Source organism: Calidris pugnax, unplaced genomic scaffold (genome assembly GCF_001431845.1).
Source record: "Calidris pugnax isolate Ruff unplaced genomic scaffold, ASM143184v1 scaffold60, whole genome shotgun sequence".
NCBI classification, from domain to species: domain Eukaryota; kingdom Metazoa; phylum Chordata; class Aves; order Charadriiformes; family Scolopacidae; genus Calidris; species Calidris pugnax.
Window position 1 is genome coordinate 6,067,674 of NW_015090831.1, and position 19,581 is coordinate 6,087,254.

At 37.9% G+C, this 19,581-nt stretch overlaps 1 protein-coding gene across 2 annotated transcripts in view; it reads right to left on the reverse strand.

Moving 5' to 3' along the window:
* The window catches only part of MGAT5 (mannosyl (alpha-1,6-)-glycoprotein beta-1,6-N-acetyl-glucosaminyltransferase), a 130,095-nt gene that overhangs the window by 50,014 nt on the left and 60,500 nt on the right, over window positions 1–19,581 (reverse strand). For both annotated transcript variants that reach the window (XM_014941177.1, XM_014941176.1), the window contains exons 4-6: window positions 12,087–12,163; window positions 10,399–10,488; window positions 688–759 (exon numbers count right to left, since the gene is read on the reverse strand). In XM_014941177.1, the coding sequence (XP_014796663.1) occupies window positions 688–759; window positions 10,399–10,488; window positions 12,087–12,163 (239 nt within the window). The remainder of the gene's footprint in view (window positions 1–687; window positions 760–10,398; window positions 10,489–12,086; window positions 12,164–19,581) is intronic.

Sequence of the window (19,581 nt, forward strand, 5' to 3'; positions counted from 1 at the left end):
AGATTCATGTGTATCATGGACCTTCCGAATACAAGGAAGTCTCCTGTTATACCATTAAAGAAAAAACATTATACAATATAAATCTTAAAGGAAATATTCATTTTAAAGCTAGACTGATCTAAGAACAATTGATTTTACCAAATAAAATGACCTATATCTAAATTATGTAAACAATGTTCATATACAGTCCAGCAATTATCTGAAAATATCTAAAACATAATTAGGCTGTAAAGTTTTGAAACAACTCTGCATGCTGTAGAGTTTTTAAAGGAAAAAAATTAGGAGTAATCAAAATGTTACTACAAAACTGAAGTGTATATAATCCTCTTCCATTAAGGCATTCTTATATATAAGGCCCAGATTTACGGGACAAGAAAAAAAGGACACTTTCACATATGGTCACTTACTGCTGGCAAACAGTCTATGGATTTGTAATTTTTCTCAGTATTTGCATACAATATTTCATAAATTTAAACACAAAAATGTTTTTAATGGAAATCTACCACCAGGACTGCAGCGCAATATAATGACTGGAGAAAATACACGATGAACTACATATATAAGGATGTTGAGGGGCTGAGAAATAAAAATTTAGTCTGATTAGCATTTATGTGGCACAGGATTCCAGGATCTTTTGCATGAATCCCAATTACTGAATGATTTCTCATGTTTTAATGTTATACTTACCGCCATTTTTTCATCAGTTTCTTCATTAGGATTTTTTGCTCTCCAAGGTAAACGAGGACACCAATTTTCAACCTGCGAAACAATCACATGAAAATCAAACATTCCGTTCTAATTTCAGCTGGTCTACCATAGTCTCTTATTGCCTTGATATTACAGCTTTTATAGCTTAAATGAGGCACCAGCTGATGAGTAAGTCACTGCAAGGTAAAATTGCTTTTTGCAAGAAAAGCTTAAGACGACTTTTTGCAATTCAATGCCATTTTAACCTTGCAAATTTGCAACCAAAAGTGGCATTTAGGTATTCATTCATGATAATGAATACAGGAGATAAAACCCTTCCAAGTCAGAGGTCAGCTGTTGAATGCTCTAAATACTGTTTCTCTGAGCAGTTCCTAAATGTTTTCAAAAAGCACTAAGTTTTTTTATGCTCCTAGACCTTAAAAAAATACATATTTTGAAACATTTCCCATCTCCCTAGAGTATCTTTATAGAAAGGCAAAGCCTGATAAAACCCAAGGATCAAAGCCCTACCTTGTAGCAATCTAGACAAAAAGTTGACGGAAGACTAAAACCAAACCCATCCTATTTGAAGGCTATAAGTAAAATAAATATAACATAACTAAAAACATCCACAAGCACTAATAGCTGTAATCCTTAGAGAAACAGAATCAGTGCAAATGCAATACTTCTACTACTGTCTACTAGAAAAAAAGAATAAATACAACAGCAAAGGGGAGAAACAGCAAATGGATGCACATCACTGAAAGATCCTGTGCTCTCCCTGGGGATCTTGCTTGTCCTGCAGAATCTTTATTATTCATGTGCCTTAAGAAATTGCTTTGGGGAAAAAGAAATCTCACTGTTGGAGGCAAACCCATGTAAACAGAAACGTAACTGTACTGTCAAAATGGAGAAAAGCAAAAATTTATAAGCCCGTTAAGCTATCCCATCACTACCAATGAAGTTCACAACTCCCAGAGAATTAGAAGTCAGAGTTGCTCTTACGGTTCCTCCAGTCACAGATCTGTCAAAACACAATTTTAGCTTAATCATGCTGCAGTAAGCCTGAAGCATTAGAGATTAAAAGCTTAAGATCATACCAAATGATTGCCTAGAAGACCGATCACATGAAAATAAATTAATAGACATCATAACCTCATTAAAGAGAAGAAATGTATCAAGCTTAGGTTCCTCAGACAGATTATATAAAAGCATTAATTTGAATGCTTATGACTTAACCAACTCAACATATTTAATACAACATTTGAAAGCAGGGACTTGATCAATCTGGTTTGAAAACAGCGGTCCTCCAACTCTGGAAACATTCTAGAAATTGGAGCAATTAGCAATCCTAACATTTACAAACGTAAGTTGTGAAAACACTGCTAAAAAAGAGTTGCAAGCTCCATATTACACACCATGCACAAATTCTTTTTTTTTTTTAATAGTACAAATAATTTTGAATTATTCCTAGCATTAAAACTGATCTAAATTAAGATATGACATTTCAAGGACTACCGTACATGCCCCTTTTCTGGCTTCATGTATTTCACAATGCACCACCAGGCATCCTAAAGGAATTGAAAATTTTTCAGAGCTGCCAAGGACAGTCAGCTTCATGCCTCACTGACTGAAAAACAAATGTAGTTCTTTTCTGCTTTTAGAAAGATTCCTTCTAGTCTAAATTAAATTATAGTCATTCTAATCACAAATAAACAGCTAGGGAATAGACTCAAATGAATAACAGTGTACTCAGAGGGTGCAGCACTCATTTTTCCTTATTGATATTCAGTCAATCCCTCTTTTTTTGGGGAAGGCCAACTTAACTCACTGGAGGACTTTTAAATGGACACTCTTCAAAGTATGCCAGTTGTTTGGTTATTTTCAGGAGCAATAAATGCACTGTGAAGAACTCATAGGCATTCTCTTATAGAAAAAGGAAGAAATTTTACTTTTATGAGCCAACGGCTCACAAAGAGCTGTTAGATGGGGGATAACAATTAGCAAGAGCACCAATAAAGCAAAGATGAAGCAAATGTGTCAGACATACCATGGGAAGGGGAAAGAAGAAAAAAAACCTTATCATGTTAACATATTGACACTAAGGAAAGTGGGGATCAAGAGGAAAAATATTGACTGACAAACCAGCCAAACTAGGATTACTTTAATAGTGAATTTCAGGTATTAGGCAAAAAGATCAGGGGTATACATGCCCCTAAGATCCAAACAATATGACAGCAAAACCAGCCAAAACACTAATAGAAAATGTTGCTCAGATCATGAGATAATTCTGCAGATAATTAAAGAATTAACTGGAATTAATAAGTCATGGTTCCAAGAGAAATTGAGAGGAAGATCCAAATATGATTAGAGTGATGGCAGAGGACAGAACACGCAAAGACTTGACAACACACCAGAAGACTCTTTTAGATCATATAATCGATATTGTTGGGTAGATACAGAGTGAAGAAAGCAAGAAGTGAAAAACTAGAGCAGGGAAATCTACACAATTCATAACATATGTATTGAGAGTTGCCCACTACTCAAGAAATACCACACTTCCAACAAAAATAAGATTTTTGGAGGGAACAAAGATATTTCTCTCCATCTCTGGTTCTTGCTCCTTTGTTGAACAGATGATCAACATCTATCTGTGGTTTGGTGAAGGGAAGAGGGGGTTCAACCTACACAACTACACAAGATAGCCAAGACTTGAGAAACAGCCTTTGTAGAACTATTGGAAAAGGAAACGATAGCACTGGCTTCTACTATTGAATTAAATAGCCTGCTGGTTTGATGGAACTTATACAAGATATCTAGCAGGCTGCTAAGTTTTATTGCTGCTCTCCTCAAAAAACACAGCAACTGCATTTTTATACGGATTTCAAGTAAAAAGCTTCCAGTTAACTGCGTTTTTGCATTGCACGATGTACAATTAAGGTCTCTAGCAGGACAAAGCCTCAGTAAAGACTCCTTAAAAATTCTGTAAAGAAACAGCACTCAATTTCTGTCAGAATTAAAAGCAGTTTGCACTAACCCAGATGAGTAGCAAAATGAACTTTGTATTCCTCTTTATTGAGCCCCATGTAACGATACACAGTAGTGCAAAATACACACGACTTCTGTTGTGATTAATTTAATTAACCATACCGTTGGCCTTTTTCAAGACAACCACTTTCTCCTCTGTCATGGAGGAGAAAGTGACCTTCCTCTTTTGCCCAGTGCACCAGGATTCAATTCAAACCGAGCACTTAAGCACTCCCTGAGCAGAACATGCAATCTCCCAACTTTAAGCCTAGGAACTACTTCTATTTACAGCTCTTGACAAGACCTACAGTTTCATGAGAGCTTCAGATGACCTAGAATGTGGGTGGGTGGGTTGTTTTGTTTGTTTTTTAAAGAACTAAGCATTGCCACTTCAGCTAATCACTTCAGGGTTTCTCATACAGAACACCACAAGGATGCCTATAACTAAATATGACTCTTAAGTGGTGAAGTAATTTTCCTGGTTCCCTTGCATAACCCAGATATAGTCCACAACAGCAACTCTAATTGTACTCATCATTTCTGAACAAGTCCTGCAGCTGTTATTCTCAGATTCAGACTACTAAACACTGCCATCAGAACTTTGAAAACAAAGGTGGGTGCTATAGTTATTGAAAAATGCAGGAGGATGCTTATGAAATTATCTTTTTCCAAGCAAATACCACTGAAAAGTTAATCCATTTTTCTCAGACTTATTGATGTGAAATAATGACAAGCCAGGTTTATTTCAGTGAGTTTATGTAGCTACCTCCATAAGGTTACGCTACATGGTAGTTTAGAAGTTCAAAATCCAAGTGCTACATAATTCCAGATATTAGTGAAAAGTTCGTGTTCCAAACTGCTTTGGGTTGTGAATGCCTAGATTCTGCTTAAACTGAACTCAAGAGTTTCTCTAGTCCCTTATTATAGACAGTCCACTCTCACAGTGACTTCATCTTTACATAGCTCACTGAAAAATGAGTTAATACAAAAAAAAAAATCCCACCCAAACAAACCTAAGAAATTAGAAGAGTATGTTTTATAGGAGATTTGCAGGTGTCTGTTCCAGTAACTCTTCCTCAGTAGCAGACTGTATCTGAAGGGAAGGGAAGATTGCAACACTCGTCCCAATTACAGAGCAAGTACTTCAAGCACAGCTATAAGAACATGGCAAACATCTGTAGCACCAGGGTCGTGTGAGCATCCTTCAAACTGAACGAAAGCATACTCTGCCAGCAGCTCTCCACATTCAAAATTTCAGGAAGTCCTTTGTGTTTTTAAAGAGTGATAGTGGAGTTTAATAAAGCAGAAGCTGAAGGGTACTCTCTCTAAACACCTGGGTTAATCTTCATTTTGGACTTTTCTGAAGGGCAGGTGCAGCCCATCTACAGGGAAACTGAAGTGACTTCCTTTGCACCTCAGGTGAACAGCATTATTGCTCAGTGCACTTCTATCTGTGGTGAGGTGCTGCTGTTAGGTCAGCCCCAGATTGGGAAAGGAAAAAAAAAAAAAGCAGTGCTGCAAATCGGGTGAAAGAAGGTGCATCTTTAAATTTATTAGGCAGTACGAAGGCAGGCAGGGAAGAGAACTCATAATGTTCACTTCAAAAATCCATTTGAGAATTTGATGTGAAAGAACTGCTCCCACTGGGAAGGTGACTTTCTCAACTCCTCTAGAGGCTGTAATACCTATATTTTATTTAGCACTTCCTCAGTGATAGGTAGTCATTTTGAAGGTGCTACAAAATCTGCAGTGTGCAAGATGACTGTCTGCCTTTCAGTGAAATGGAGGAGTGTTTCCAAAGGCAACATCAAACATTAGGTGTTTGGTACCCACAATCCCTGTGACACTGCAACACGAAATTTTATACATAACCATCAATCAACAAACAGTGTCTTACCTAACTTCAGTAATGAGCATTAAATTTGATTCCTCTCTTACACTGGCATCTATGCATTTTCCAACAAGACAGAAAAAGACCAATCCCAGTTTGAAGTGACAGAAGTAGAAAAGATACCTGAGCCCAAATTGCCCAAATCCAGGACAATACACTAATGGATAATTTGGGGACAAAGTGCTGAAGATCATTAGCATTTCAACTCCTTAGGAACACATGTAACATGACTAAATGAGTTCAAGCTCTTGCTGTTTTATATTTCAAACAACAATGCTATTTTTGTCAATTTTCTGAGTAATTGTGTAGAATTCAAAGAAGCAGGTTTGACGTTACATTACAGTGAAGAAATGAAAATCACGAACCTGCCTCAGCATCAGAAATTCACTTACACATGCAGCACAAGTTGTGGAAAGGGGACTTCCACATAGACATGAGCAAATTGCAGTAAACCAGCAAAACCACAAGGATTTAAGGAACTTACATAATTCTGATTCCCAGGTATTTTCACTAAAATGTGTCTCAGACTATAGCTTGCATTCTGGGAACAAACCCACATTCAAAATCACCTTCAGTTTGTATTTTGCTGCTTTATCCCTCAAAGAACAAGTAAAAGTATATAGAAAAATACTTCTGCAACCAAACCATGCATTTTGTTTCCATCAAGGCTGAAGGACTGAGAACAAGAATTCTCTCTAGTGGAACACTAGCACATGAGCAAAAGCTACAGAACCCTCAAAGACTGGTGTTTGAACCAGTTCTAGTCTTTCAACTCATCAATAGGATGAGGGGTAATGTCTTCAAACTAGAAGAGGGTGGATTTACATTAGATATTAGGAAGAAATTCTTTCCTGTGAGGGTGGTGAGGCACTGGAACAGGTTGCCCAGAGAAGCTGTGGATGCCCCATCCCTGGAGGTGTTCAAGACCAGGCTGGATGGGGCTTTGAGCAACCTGGTCTGGTGGGAGGTGTCCCTGCCCATGGCAGGGGGGTTGGAACTAGATGATCTTTGAGGTCCCTTCCAACCCAAACTATTCTATGATTCTTTTGAAAGAAGTGTTGGGTCTACTTCCAAGATGGGTACCAAAAATTACACTTCCACCTGAAGGGTGAGCTGGAGATGCAAAGCCTGGGATGTGAATGAGACCTGCCCAGCTCGAGCAGGTAAGTATCAATGGAATGACCCCTGGGTGGTGATAACTTGCATCACGTCTACTGGCTGACCAGCAGGCATAGCAGCAGTCCCACTCCTGTGTGACAGGCAGTCCTCTCAGAGAAAGCACATATCTAGATAAAGAAAAGGAACGATAAGACCCCCCTCCATTGGTGGCTTTTTTTTTTTTTTAAGCTGGGAAACTTTGAGCTGTGTGAAAAATTCATTTTCTAGAAGATATTTTTAAAAACTTCATTCTTCAGCTGCAAACTGACATTTTGCAGTGAAATATATTTTGGTACTGTCTAGAAATTAATTTTTTCACATTTCTCCCCAGAGGCAATGCCATCCGTGAAAATTATAACTGTACCAGTGACATTAAAAGTGTTAAACAACTGACTTTTTCATAACTAAATGCTAAGTTTAAAAGGAAGAAACTCTTCTCAACAGGCAACTTTCTGTCACGGTTAAAAAGAAACAAGTCCCAGCTATCCAGAAGCCTTAGAGTTAGCTTAACTTGCTTTTCAATTTTTGCTACCCCTGTCTTGCTCTGTAATTCAAGAGAATGTAAATCTGGTTTTGTTATTCAGGCCATTTGTGTCTCGTCCAGTCTTCAAAGGCACAATTAGTGTTCTCAGGACTGCACAGTTGCATATCATCCACCAGAACTGATCCAGTGCCCGCAGCAAAACAGCAAGACAGAAGTGCAAAAATTCTTGCAGCTTTCTCTGCAAGTCTGGACAGGGGATGGCTTTCAACAACAACAACAAAAAAAAGCAAACATAAACCTGGATGTGCTGGATTGCTTCTTGCTTTCCTCCTGCTGCCACACACACACTCCCTTTTCTGCTCAAGCGGCCAAGAGAAGTGGAGAAGAGCTGTTGAGGTAGCTGTGCCTGCAGCAGTCCCATCCAAAATGACCCAGAGAAGGCAGAACTGCTAACACTTGCACTTGTGCAAGTTCTTCAAAACAGAAGACTTGGGGCAGCCTGGATTTTTTTCTATTTTATTTCTGTTTTGCAGACACACATGGTGGAAACGTAACAAGGGCGCATGACAGATACCCAAAGACTGGGGCTTATTCCAAGCTTTGTTTCTAAACCTTTGCATACTTTGTGTCTCTTGTGGTTCCGACCCATATTACACACCAAAATGTAGCATTTCAGGCTCCTTTGTTTACAAGTTTAAATCATATTACAAAGAGTGATATATGAGTGTAAGAGAACCCCCTAACTGAACTGCTTCAGAAGAAAAATCAGGTGCCAAAAGAGTATGAAAGAGCACAGGCGCTTGTCACACTAGATTGCAGAGGTGATTTTAAGAGCAAAAGTAGACATATTTGATGCATATTCTGTCTATTCAAACTGAGGTTGTGCATAATTTGATGCATATAATGCCTTTTCATGCAGAGCATGTGTAAACAACCATCTTTCTCCTATACTGTAACCTTAAAGTAAAAAAAAAAAAATCTTAACAGAAATATCATTCCAGTTCCCTAATGCATTTTAATATTTTAAATCAACAGTTTTGACTTGAGAGCTCTGTGGACACATTTATCATTCAGCTGCACAACCATACTATAAACTGTCAACTCTTCATCACTGTCCACTTTGACAAATTACTCTCACAACAGCATTTCCAAGTTATCCTTAGCAGCCAACACACCTCATAAATCCACATCATTGTAGTGTTATTAGAATTTCATTTCATGCTTGCATTTGCAAACATTTAAGCTTTCAACCTCTGCTGCCGGGCATTAATCATGGAATTAATCATAGGATTAAGAATGCCAAATTTAAACTCAAGGTTAATAACATGCTCACCCAATATGAGTTTTACATTCAGTCATGGGAAAGCACTTAAAAAAAAAAAAAAAGGTACAAGACCTTTGTCTGAAGTTAACAAATATACACATAAACTAATTGTACTGTAATGTACTGTAATGAGTAGTTGCCCAAATTCAATATTGTTGCTTAAAGAAAAATTTCAAATTCCTTGATCCTTGAAAAAACGACCATTTGGCCCCTGTAAATCTGCTTGCCTTTTGGCTTGAGGATGGGCTGAAAGATCAATTATCAGAAAGCTAACAGCAACAACTGATTTTTCAAAACTGATGATCACAGAAGATTGTTATAGAAAATGCTGTGATTTAACAGAATTACAGAATAATAAATATTATTTAACAATATTAGATTCTCACATTACATTGACATGTATCTTCATTTTTAAGATATATATCTGCATTAAAACATGAAGCACCTTCTGGTTGACAGAATACTATACACATGTGCAAATGTAACCCCATTGATGCCAAAACATACCCTTTTAGTAGAAACTTAGATCAGCTTAAGATGATTATGAAACCATGTCTCTAGTTTCTATGATAAATAACAAGATATATAATAGAGTCATCCTGTATCTTTTCCTTCCCCAGCTTTATAGCCTATAAATAAATCAACACTTGGTACTAGCAATGGAATGAGTCAAATTTGTGATTCAACCCAGCCTCCTTTATTTGTTCAGATATGTGTTTTGGATATGCATTTAACTATTATTATTGCTGCTTCAAGCAATGCCCCCAAAAGTTCAATGACAGTCAACTGAGCAAATTAACAGAAACTGCTTTCATTACATCTAAGCTACTTATATAACAGATTTATGGTTTTAATCTCAGATACGTAATTTAAAAACCAAGCCCCATCCCCTGAATCCTGCAGGAACTACAAAATTAATCTTAGTTTGCAATTCTGCAGCCACATTGGCTCTTGCAGTTCTATCCAAGCAGTAAGCCACTAGATATCAATACCACTTCCAAGATCAGTTGCTCTAAGTTATCAAACCTTTACTAATAAGAAAGAAGAGTTCAAATGATCAAATACACCTGGCACACACACTACAAGCCAGTAACAGAGCTCATAATAACTGACTGACAAAATTCATTCTTGGAAAAGAGGTGTTACTCAAGAGACAGGAAGGCCATACAAAAGCCACCAGGGCACCTTACTCATCCGTGCACAAAACTGGGCCTTTGGTTCTGATAGGTACCATAAGCTTCAGACAATATTATCTGCAACTTCACTCAAAAATAAGACTTTCAGGTTGGGTTTTTATTTTCCTGTTATCTACAATTTCACTCAAAAATAGGACTTTCAGGTTGGGTTTTTATTTTCCTGTTAACAGACTCTGCAATTCATGAACAGTCTCCAAGCAGGAAGCAGCCATGCTGCTTGGGAGGATGTACTATCTAGTTCCACTTCCCAAATTTTACATTCCTAAAATACCTCCCTATTACTACACCTCAGGAGCTACATGGAAAGCAACAGAAAAAAGTGTTCAGAGGCAACAATCTACAACTGAGAGTGACACTTCAATTTAACAGGATACCTAGCGTGGACTCCCTGGAGATCTGCTGCTTACGTCACTTCAGTTATAAACAGAATTCTCCAGGCCAGAAACCCCTGGAAGACTTACAAATAATAGCAAGACGTTTCATAATGATTTTGTTTTAATCACTTTTTCTTATTTATAGATTTTTTTTTCTGAAGTAAATCATGAATTTTTCTGAGAAAAGTTTACAAAGAGTTACCAAAAATATGTAAGTGCTATGATGTTCCCCTTCTGCAGAGTAAAAGATTACTGACCTCACTGAGGTAAATAAAAAAGGAGCACGTGGACCCATCTACACCGTAACTTGCGTAACAGGGATCCGATCGCCACATATCTTTCATCCACTGTAACAGAACAAAACAACAGCCTGTTAGGTTTAAGTACCATGCAATATCTCTATACTATTTCACACTGAACTCAGGAATAACAAGGGAAAACTGCAAGTGACTGAATCCAACCAGATAAAAATCACAAATAACAAAAAGGGGAATTTTATTAATATTTTAACATTAATTTAATAATTAATAATATAATTTTATTAATATACTGCATCTCTGCATTCAGCTACGTTGGGGAAGTAACCGCATAGCAGCCGTGAGCACAGTTTATACAAACTGCCAGGCAAGCAGAGACAAATATCAAAAGGAGAATATAATCAGGATGCAGACATTCGGGTGTGGTTAGAGCTCAATGCACTGCCCCCCCCACCCTGGGTTACACTTGTGTAGTTTATACAAACTGGTGGCCAGGCAAGCAGAGACAAATATCAAAAGGAGAATATAATCAGGATGCAGACATTCGGGTGTGGTTAGAGCTCAATGCACTGCCCCCCCCACCCTGGGTTACACTTGTGCTGGAATTTAACAGATCATTTCAGCTACCAAGATTGAAATCTGCTCGATTCTGCCAAGAATCTGCCATTTCTGCAGAAGTAATTAATTTAAATTCATATTTTAATATTCAAAGAATATATTGCATATTCACTATGCAGCCAGTTTGTCAAAATGGATCAAATCACAGACATGAGATTTAAATTTTACAGATTTTTTTTTAAAAATACTGTTGTCTAAGAATTTTATTTATAGAAAAAAGACAACATAACTTAACAAATACTTTGGTAGTTACTTGTTTTCACTTTCATAAGGAAATTGCAACACTTGATAATGACACCGAAGTGTCCAGCAATTTTACTTTTGTCCTCCACTACTAAAACAATATCCTCACATTTGAAATGTAACTTGGGGGGAAAAAACCCCAGTAATCTCCCATTTCTTCAAATTTGTTGGGGTTTTTCTTTGATTTGCAGGACTTTCCAACCAAAGTCTGATGGCTTTCAATATTTGGCCTTTCCAACTGCATTATTTGTAAAATACAGGAGTGATATATGAAAATATCAGTTGTGAGCCCCACAGGTCTGGTTACACACTTAGGGCAGTGCCCGGCTCGTGAGCAGAAGAGACAGAAAAAGCTTTTAAGAGAAAAGGGGAAGGAAGGAACTGGACAAAGTTGCTGGTGAAGAGGGGAAAGAAGTAGAAACAAATGTCTTGCTGAAACAGAGAAAGGGCTGAAGTGAGGTACACCCAGAATCCCAGTCCTGGGGTAGGGGAATGCAAAATGATTCATAATGGGGAAGAAAACAGGGCTTTTCAAAAAGGAGAAGAAAGTTTTTTAAAAACAAGACAACATTAAAGTAATAAGGCATTTTATTAAATAACATGGCATTTAATATAATATGGCATTGTATTCCTGTCTGAATAGGAGGCTGCTTTATTTCTTTTCAGCTCAGCATTAAAGGCAATACTATACTGACAGATACTCCTAAATATCCCCGTTTTGACCCAGTTATTCTTGTTTTACGCCATTGTCTGAGAAGTGACCTTTTGCAACACACGTTCACGTTTAACAGAACACACAGAATAAGATTAAACCCAATTCATTTTACCTTTATTTTCCCTTCACAGTGAGGAAAACCATCCATAGGAGGCAATTCACACTGTTCTTGGGCTCCATTTATGAGATCTAAAGAGAAACACAGAGCATAAGTGAATTTCATTTTACAGTTCTGACAGATAGCCTAATGAATCCTTCCTTTTATTTTCATGAATCCACAATCCAGACTGACTGAAGAGCCCTACTGTGTAATATTTGTTATAACATTAAAACTCAGTGTGCTCTTTTTTGACTATAGAAGAAAATGGCTGCATAGATTTCAACTCTGACTTGCAGTAAAAGCGCTGAATTACAAAAGCTGGTCCACGAAGACTTAAAAGTTAACCTAATCCATACTGAGAATAATAAAAAGCAAAATATCTTCCTAACTGAAGTGTGCTTAAAACTACTAAATTGCAAGAATTTGTTTCCGATTGTCAAACATTTGTAAGATGCATATTGCTCTTAACCATAAAAACTAGTTTTTCGAGTTCTCTTATCACTTTGTGAAATACTCATGATTTGCAAGTTGGCATCAGATACATGACCCAATTAATAAATCTTGCAATATGATCTAAACTTAGGACTGAGTGCCACTACACCACATCTCAGGAGAAAAATTTCCTATGGTCTCCCAAGAATTTATTTTTCTTTTTGCCTATTTTTAAATTTTATCATTCTAGATGTTTACAACACAGTAAAGAGTGGGACGCTGAGCAACACTTCTAGCCCATGAGCCAAGAAAAAAAGAAGCAGTTTTGAAGGGCATTACCACATCAACTCCAGGATGGGAATTTCTTCTAAGATCTTAGAAGAACCCCCTATTGCAGGCCTTTAAGGCAAGAAAAATTATTAACACGGTGGAGAGATCCTTGCCAAAGGCAGTAGAGGATAAGGTTTTCAATTTAGGTAGTTCATCCCAGAGTTATCTAAATTATACCTGCATCATTTCTGGCTTTTCCCACGGGCAAGAATCAAGATCATTAAAGCCAGTCATCCATCAACCTAGGAACACTTCAAGCTATGGCAGTTACAGTGCACAACTTCTCTCAGAATATGTTAATTAGAGATCTCAAAAAAAAAGAAAAAAAATAGGCTGCAGCATTAGAATAGAGTAGGGACAAGTATTCAAGATCAGCGGATAAAAGTTAGAATGTTGTATTATATACAAAAAAGCACCTACTGATTTATAAGAATATTTTACATGTTTTTGCAAATAGTTTCTTTTAAAGACAAAACGGGAAATGTGAGTGAAGTGTTGCAAAATGCAGCTGATGGAGAAAGAAGAGTTATGCCAGAAGAAGACACTTATTTGGCAGTCTCTGCAGCAGCAGTAATTTGACAAACTGAGCTGTACTGCCAGTGACAATAACACTGAAGCAAAGTAGTTTTTAAGATGACTTTGTAATTTCAAATCAATACACCCTTTCAAATATTCTCCCTTATCTTCATATCCTTATAGGATTCTTGCAGACTAGACCAGTGACATCTACAGCTCTGATTTCTGCTCCAAGTAAGAACATACAGAGTAGGCATAGAGACATCAACAATTTAAAAGTATGTTCTAAATTCAGTCAGTACAGCTAGATAACAACGGGACCTCTTGCTTTATTGCAGTTCAGGAATCAGACCTTCCACTTGAATCACACAGAAATCAGTGCTTGAGATCAAACAGTAGCAAACTTACCTTAAATCAAAAAGAGGCATGGTTAAAATGATGGCAATTTTCAGTAATCAATATAATGCCACTAGAAGAGCTGTGTCGGTCTAGACTATAGGCTTTTTTGATATATATATATTTTTTTTTACAAACTCATAAGCCTGAATACAAAATAAGTACAGAGCTTTCCATAAGGCATGTCAAATTCAGATCTTCCCAAAACATAAAAGACATCTAAAATCTAGGTTATAACATCAGAGATGCAGTTCAACCGCAGGGAAAGTTCGACTTTCAACATCCTACAGAACTTAGGGTTGAAAATCCTGAACGTCTGGGCAATTCCATTCAAACAAACACGTCTTCCTATCAATTTCAGCTTCATTTGGACATTACACTTGCCATGCTCAAAGGTTTTTTTGCTTCCCTCCTATAGCTATTATTCATGGAACCAACTAACTGTAGTTAGCAATTTTCAGAGACATAAAAGACAATTATTAAACACTTAAAGAGTAGGTATTTTTAATGGTATTCTACATCCATTTCCACATACCTTTTCCACTTCAACAGTGCTCATTTAAGGGGTATCCTCCTCAGCTACTACCCACCCCTCACCATGCCAGCGCTACCTTTCACTTGACTTTTTACTGGATCACTGATATGTTAAAAATAGTTCTTGCCCAAAAATATTACTTTAAACCAGAAACAATTTTTGGATTGGCGCTGCAGAGGAAGCAGAGCAGAGGTGGGAATGACAATGACAGTTCCCAAGGGGTTGCAGCTGCAGGAGGTGCCGATGGCAAAGCCCAGTAAGGCCACTTAAGGAACCATAAATACAGTCTTTGCATCACTCGCTCTGGGCCAAATGATCCTCCTCTGCAAGGTAGTCATTCCTCCTTAGACTTAATGTTACTCCACTAGCTCCTTATTTGTCAAAAGTAGAAAAGTACTCAAAAGCTGCTCTGTTGCCCTTTCTGTTGGTTGGAAGTATAGCTTGCCAACATGAAGGATCCATGAACTTTGTCTTCTACCTCAAGCTGACTATGCTATCATATGACTGCCTTCCAGGTCAGAGGGTTAGTCAAGTGAACACTCTCCTCTTCTGAAGTCCCTTTAAGTTCAGGGTAATACATAAACACAAGTTATAATTCCTTATTTTACAGCATAAGCATCTAGTGTGCCAAGTTTCTCACTTATATCATATTGCATTTTAATGGATATCTCGTGGTCTGTCAAAGAAAGGAAGGATAGAGAAAAAAAACAGATAATACAGAGAATGGCCAGATTTTCTGTAGATACACCACAGTAGTTTAGATACCTACTTGCTTTTGGCATGTGTAAACACATTTTCTGCATGCAACTGTGTTTGTCTAGATGGATACTGATCTTTGCTACTGTTCATTCGTTCAAAAGGTTTTACAGGATCCCTGTATTTGCAAGATCTACTTGCAAGAATAAAAACTGCCTTCTTACAACAGTCACATATTGCACCCACCCCACACTTTAACAGCTCAGCTCAGCTGTGGCAATACTACATCCAGATACTTCCCAAGCAGAAAGCCAACTTTCCCAGCTCTCCCTGTTCCTGCCCATTCCAAGAAGTAAAAAGCAAGAGCCAGACATTTTTGTCAGCATCAGCTGTGGATTTTCTCAGGCTTCTGGTCTCCCCTGGGGCCAGCTGCACTAGGGTTTTTCCAGAGCAGTCCCACTCTTGTTCTTCCACTGAGATGATTTACATACAAAGAACATACTGAACTCCCCAGGATGATCTGTATGTATAGAGAACACAGAACACTAATGCCCACCTTTATCATCTCTTACCATGTTAAAATGCCTGAAGAAGTATTAATGCCTCTAGTAGCATTTTCAAGAGTACCTGACATCTTTCCCTCTCCTTGCCAGTAACAGTAAATGCTCTTAGTTTCCACCTTCCTCAAAAATAACACCTTTTTTCCACCCTTACAGACTGAAGATGCTTCACATGCCCACCAGCTTCCCACTCCAGCTTCCCACTCAGCCTTACCATGGATCTATCCCAAACACTACACCAACTTTCACTTGCTTCATTCACAGCTACTGATCAGTTAATAGCATAGTGAAGGCAGTTCTATAAAGCTTAAATATAAACCAGCCCATGAAAAAATTTACATAAAGCATTATCCAGAGCAGAACAAAATGTAGCAATATATGCATACAAGATGGATCAAATGTGAAAGAACAGGAGAAGCAATAAAGAAAAGCAACTCTGTTCCATCTGAGTGCTCCCTAGACAAGCCACCTTTCCTTCATGCCTGCAAACGGGAACTGGCTGATGTAATCAGACTAGAAACACATTGACATCAAGAAGAGTTGTCCAAAGCAACACATCACCTGCAGAAATCGGGAAGATTTGAACAGACTTCTTTCCACTCATAAGCCTGAGAATTGATGCTAAAGTCTGAATTCACTTGGGAGTAATTTTGATGGTTCCCATCAATTACTGCTTGCGCTGAAGCCGTACCCTTTCTTCTTGTCCACAGTCAGTATGAGCTCTAGGTTGAGAAACATCCCTCTGAACTTTTTTCTTCCTTAATAATCACAGCTTGTATGAAAAAATACACTTTGTCTCTTCTAACTAGGCTGAAGGGTGTGCTGGAGCCTGTTGGTAACAGCTAAGTACCCTGTGGGCAACAAAAAGGCTCCTTTCCCTACCCTTACTAAACTGGCTGTTCTGAACTATTGTTACAAACATAGGAAACATCCTTCTAAAATATCTAAAATCAAGGAAGCTGTGACCAGCCTCTTTAAATCAAATTTATAGCTACAAATTAACAGTCCAGCTTGCCCTCAAACCACACTGCACAGCTGGACCAGCAGAAGCAGCAGTGGTTGGCCAATGTTCCCTGGTGTGTCTCTAGCTCGGTGTGGGCCCACTACTGCCAAAACAGCTTACCCCCTTTTCCCTTCCCAGGTTTCCATCAGCCCCACTTGCTAGGAGCTGGCTCTTCTTAAACAGGAATCCAGAGGTGACCAAATCTCACACATCCCATGGACAGTTGGGACCAACCTCAAGCAGATACCAGCAATTTATACTTTTGAATGGATCACAAAGACAGGGGAGATGAAGCGAGTGGAAGCCTGGGGATGCTGACCTACACAGCACGAAAAGCAAGCACTAAGGTATAAGTGAAGAGTTTAGAGTTTTTTATCATTTGGAGATGACAAAAAACCCCAAACCCTAATATCTTATGAAGATTCTTGTTAAGAAGGTCTACATAGATGTATTACACTGTTACCAAATTAATGTTGGATGTTTTCCTGAAGGGGAAAAATATATTATTAAGGCAGACACTAAAGTTACTTTTGATGGAAAACAGTATTTGAGAAACCACAAGGTTCTTTATCCTTAATTAGGATTTATGTAATTTAAAATTCAAGTTCTGAGATCTCTTTTCCCAGCCAAAACTTAGAACTTACAGCCAAAAAAGTTAGAAATACAGCAACTGTCAAGTCAGTACAAAGCAACAGAATTAATACACACGCTTTTTTCTCTTAAGGTTTGTGTGAGCCATGATATTAATTTCTATTCTACAGACACCTAGGTGTTTTTGAAGTCATGCACAGCTTATTTTCTCTTGCCTGCTGTTATGCAAAGACATAATTATTAACATTTATCTCATATGATGTTACATTAAAAGCCAATGCATTGACAAATTGAAAATATGAACGTGAGTGTATTATAAACCTAAGAGCACACAGATCTTAGAGATTATCCTGAAAAAAATGAACAAAACACCACGCAACTCTGGAAGAAACTCTTTAAATACAGTGCTCTGTTTATGAAGTCCTGAGATATTGAATATATAACTAGCAAGTTCCATCCCCACGTTTAGAAAGGAGCCATATGTTCACTTTGCAAATGTCTGTGGCTGTTTCAAGATATACAGCTCTGCATCAGAGATTGTTAGTGCACAGCAGGTGAGACCCAACTTGTGAACAATCATCAGTTATTTCAGTGCAAAGTCTGGCACGTTAGCACGAATGACTTGGCAGATGGAAGCTAAGCCACCTAACCCTGCAATGGAAAAGAGAATTCTCCCTTGTTGCTCTATGTGAGCAACTACACTGGGCTCAAGTCCCATGCCTTTGACACCACCCTCTTTAAGCATCAGTTCACAGGTACAGGTCTGCATCATCTCTTGCAATTAAGCTCTAAATACACAGATTTAGTTTGTTTTAGTGAAGGTCTACAACACTCAAGAGATAATTATGTGGTTAAAAGCACAATCTGTGACAGAGAATTGATTTTTTGTTTGCTTCCTAGTTACTCTTTAACAAAACAGTAAAAAAAAAAAAAAAAGCAGTAGTGAGCGCTACATACATATTTTGCCCCTTTCCTATATTGCACCATCCTTTGGTGCTTTGTAAGAGAATAAAAAATTCTGCTTCAATTTTTCTCTATCAGACAGTTAAGAAGTCTAGAAATAATCCACTAAGACAGTGAGCTGAACATCAGTTATAATTAGTTACTCAGTAGTGATTGTTTATTTATAGGTATTCTATTTGTCATAAAATTTTTAAAACAACAAATGAAGAAAAAAAAAAGCTCAAATTAAAAAGCCATGATACCGTTGAAATTGCAAACTGTGACACCAGCAGCCAATCTAGTCTGCAAAGGACCAATTCTTCAGAGAATTGAAATACCTTAAGAATCTAAGTTTGGAACTTTGGAACCTTGAGGCTAAATCCCAGATTTTTAGACTAGTGCAAAACCACATATTAGAATACCTTTTGATGACACATAGCACAGATACTGGCTCAACTCAAAGCCTTTCCCATCAGCAGACCTCATAAAATCAGGAACCACCCAAGTATTAAAAGGACAGAGTAATCATATCCAATCAAGTCAGCAATTCTATGTCTATTGGTCTTTCTTTCTGGTTTTGATCATTAAATAAAAGTGCTATTCTTTCTTTAATTCATGGAACCTTTCTCTTGGTTCTATTTCAGTTCTGAAATCTGGTATCTAAGGTTAGACACAACACTGTAGTTAGGCTAGTTTGTGTAAGGTCTCCTTTCCCTTCTCACACTAATTAGCACATTCTCAATTTAATTCACATTTTTCATCTCCAGCTGGTATGATTTCTTTAAAGAGAGAATTTGCAATGTGAGCTGAAAGCACTATCAACATATTCAATGAAATGAGCTAAAGGTTTCAAGATTTTAAATGCAGAGCACAAAATGCTTTCTACTAACATTTTAGAAACTTCAGTGCGAAGCATTGGTACGATTTAAAGAAAATTAACTTTTCTACTGCTAGTCCATCCTCACACCAGCTGTGCTGCTGTGTTCCATTAACGCTACCGAAATCAATGCAGCGTTAGGAGAATTCAAGTAGTAGTCAAGTGGTTAATCAAAATGCAGCCCAGGGGACCACTAACAGCCCCCTTCAGCATTACTAACACAGCTTAGCGCTGCCGAGGAAAATATTCACGTGTGGTCGTCTGCACAGTCATTATGCTGAGCTGCAACAGAGAGGCTTGAAAACACACACAGTTCTCACCAGCTCCACGCTCCTGCCTTTGTGGGAGGCAAATGGACAGCAAAATGGGAAAACCTGCCTGGCCTTATATACAGTGTGGAAAAAGAAGACAACGGGTAAGGCACGATAAACACGAGTCAGAAGGAAGCTTTGCCCTGAGAAAGCTGAACTGGGGCCGCCCACATCCTATTACATCAGGGACACACTGACATTCTGCAGAGATAACTAGTTTGTTTTTTAAGGCATGACCATACAGAACATTGTACATCCTACATTAACCTACTGCAGTCCTCTTAAGACAGGAGGACAGCTATGAAAATTCAAAATAAT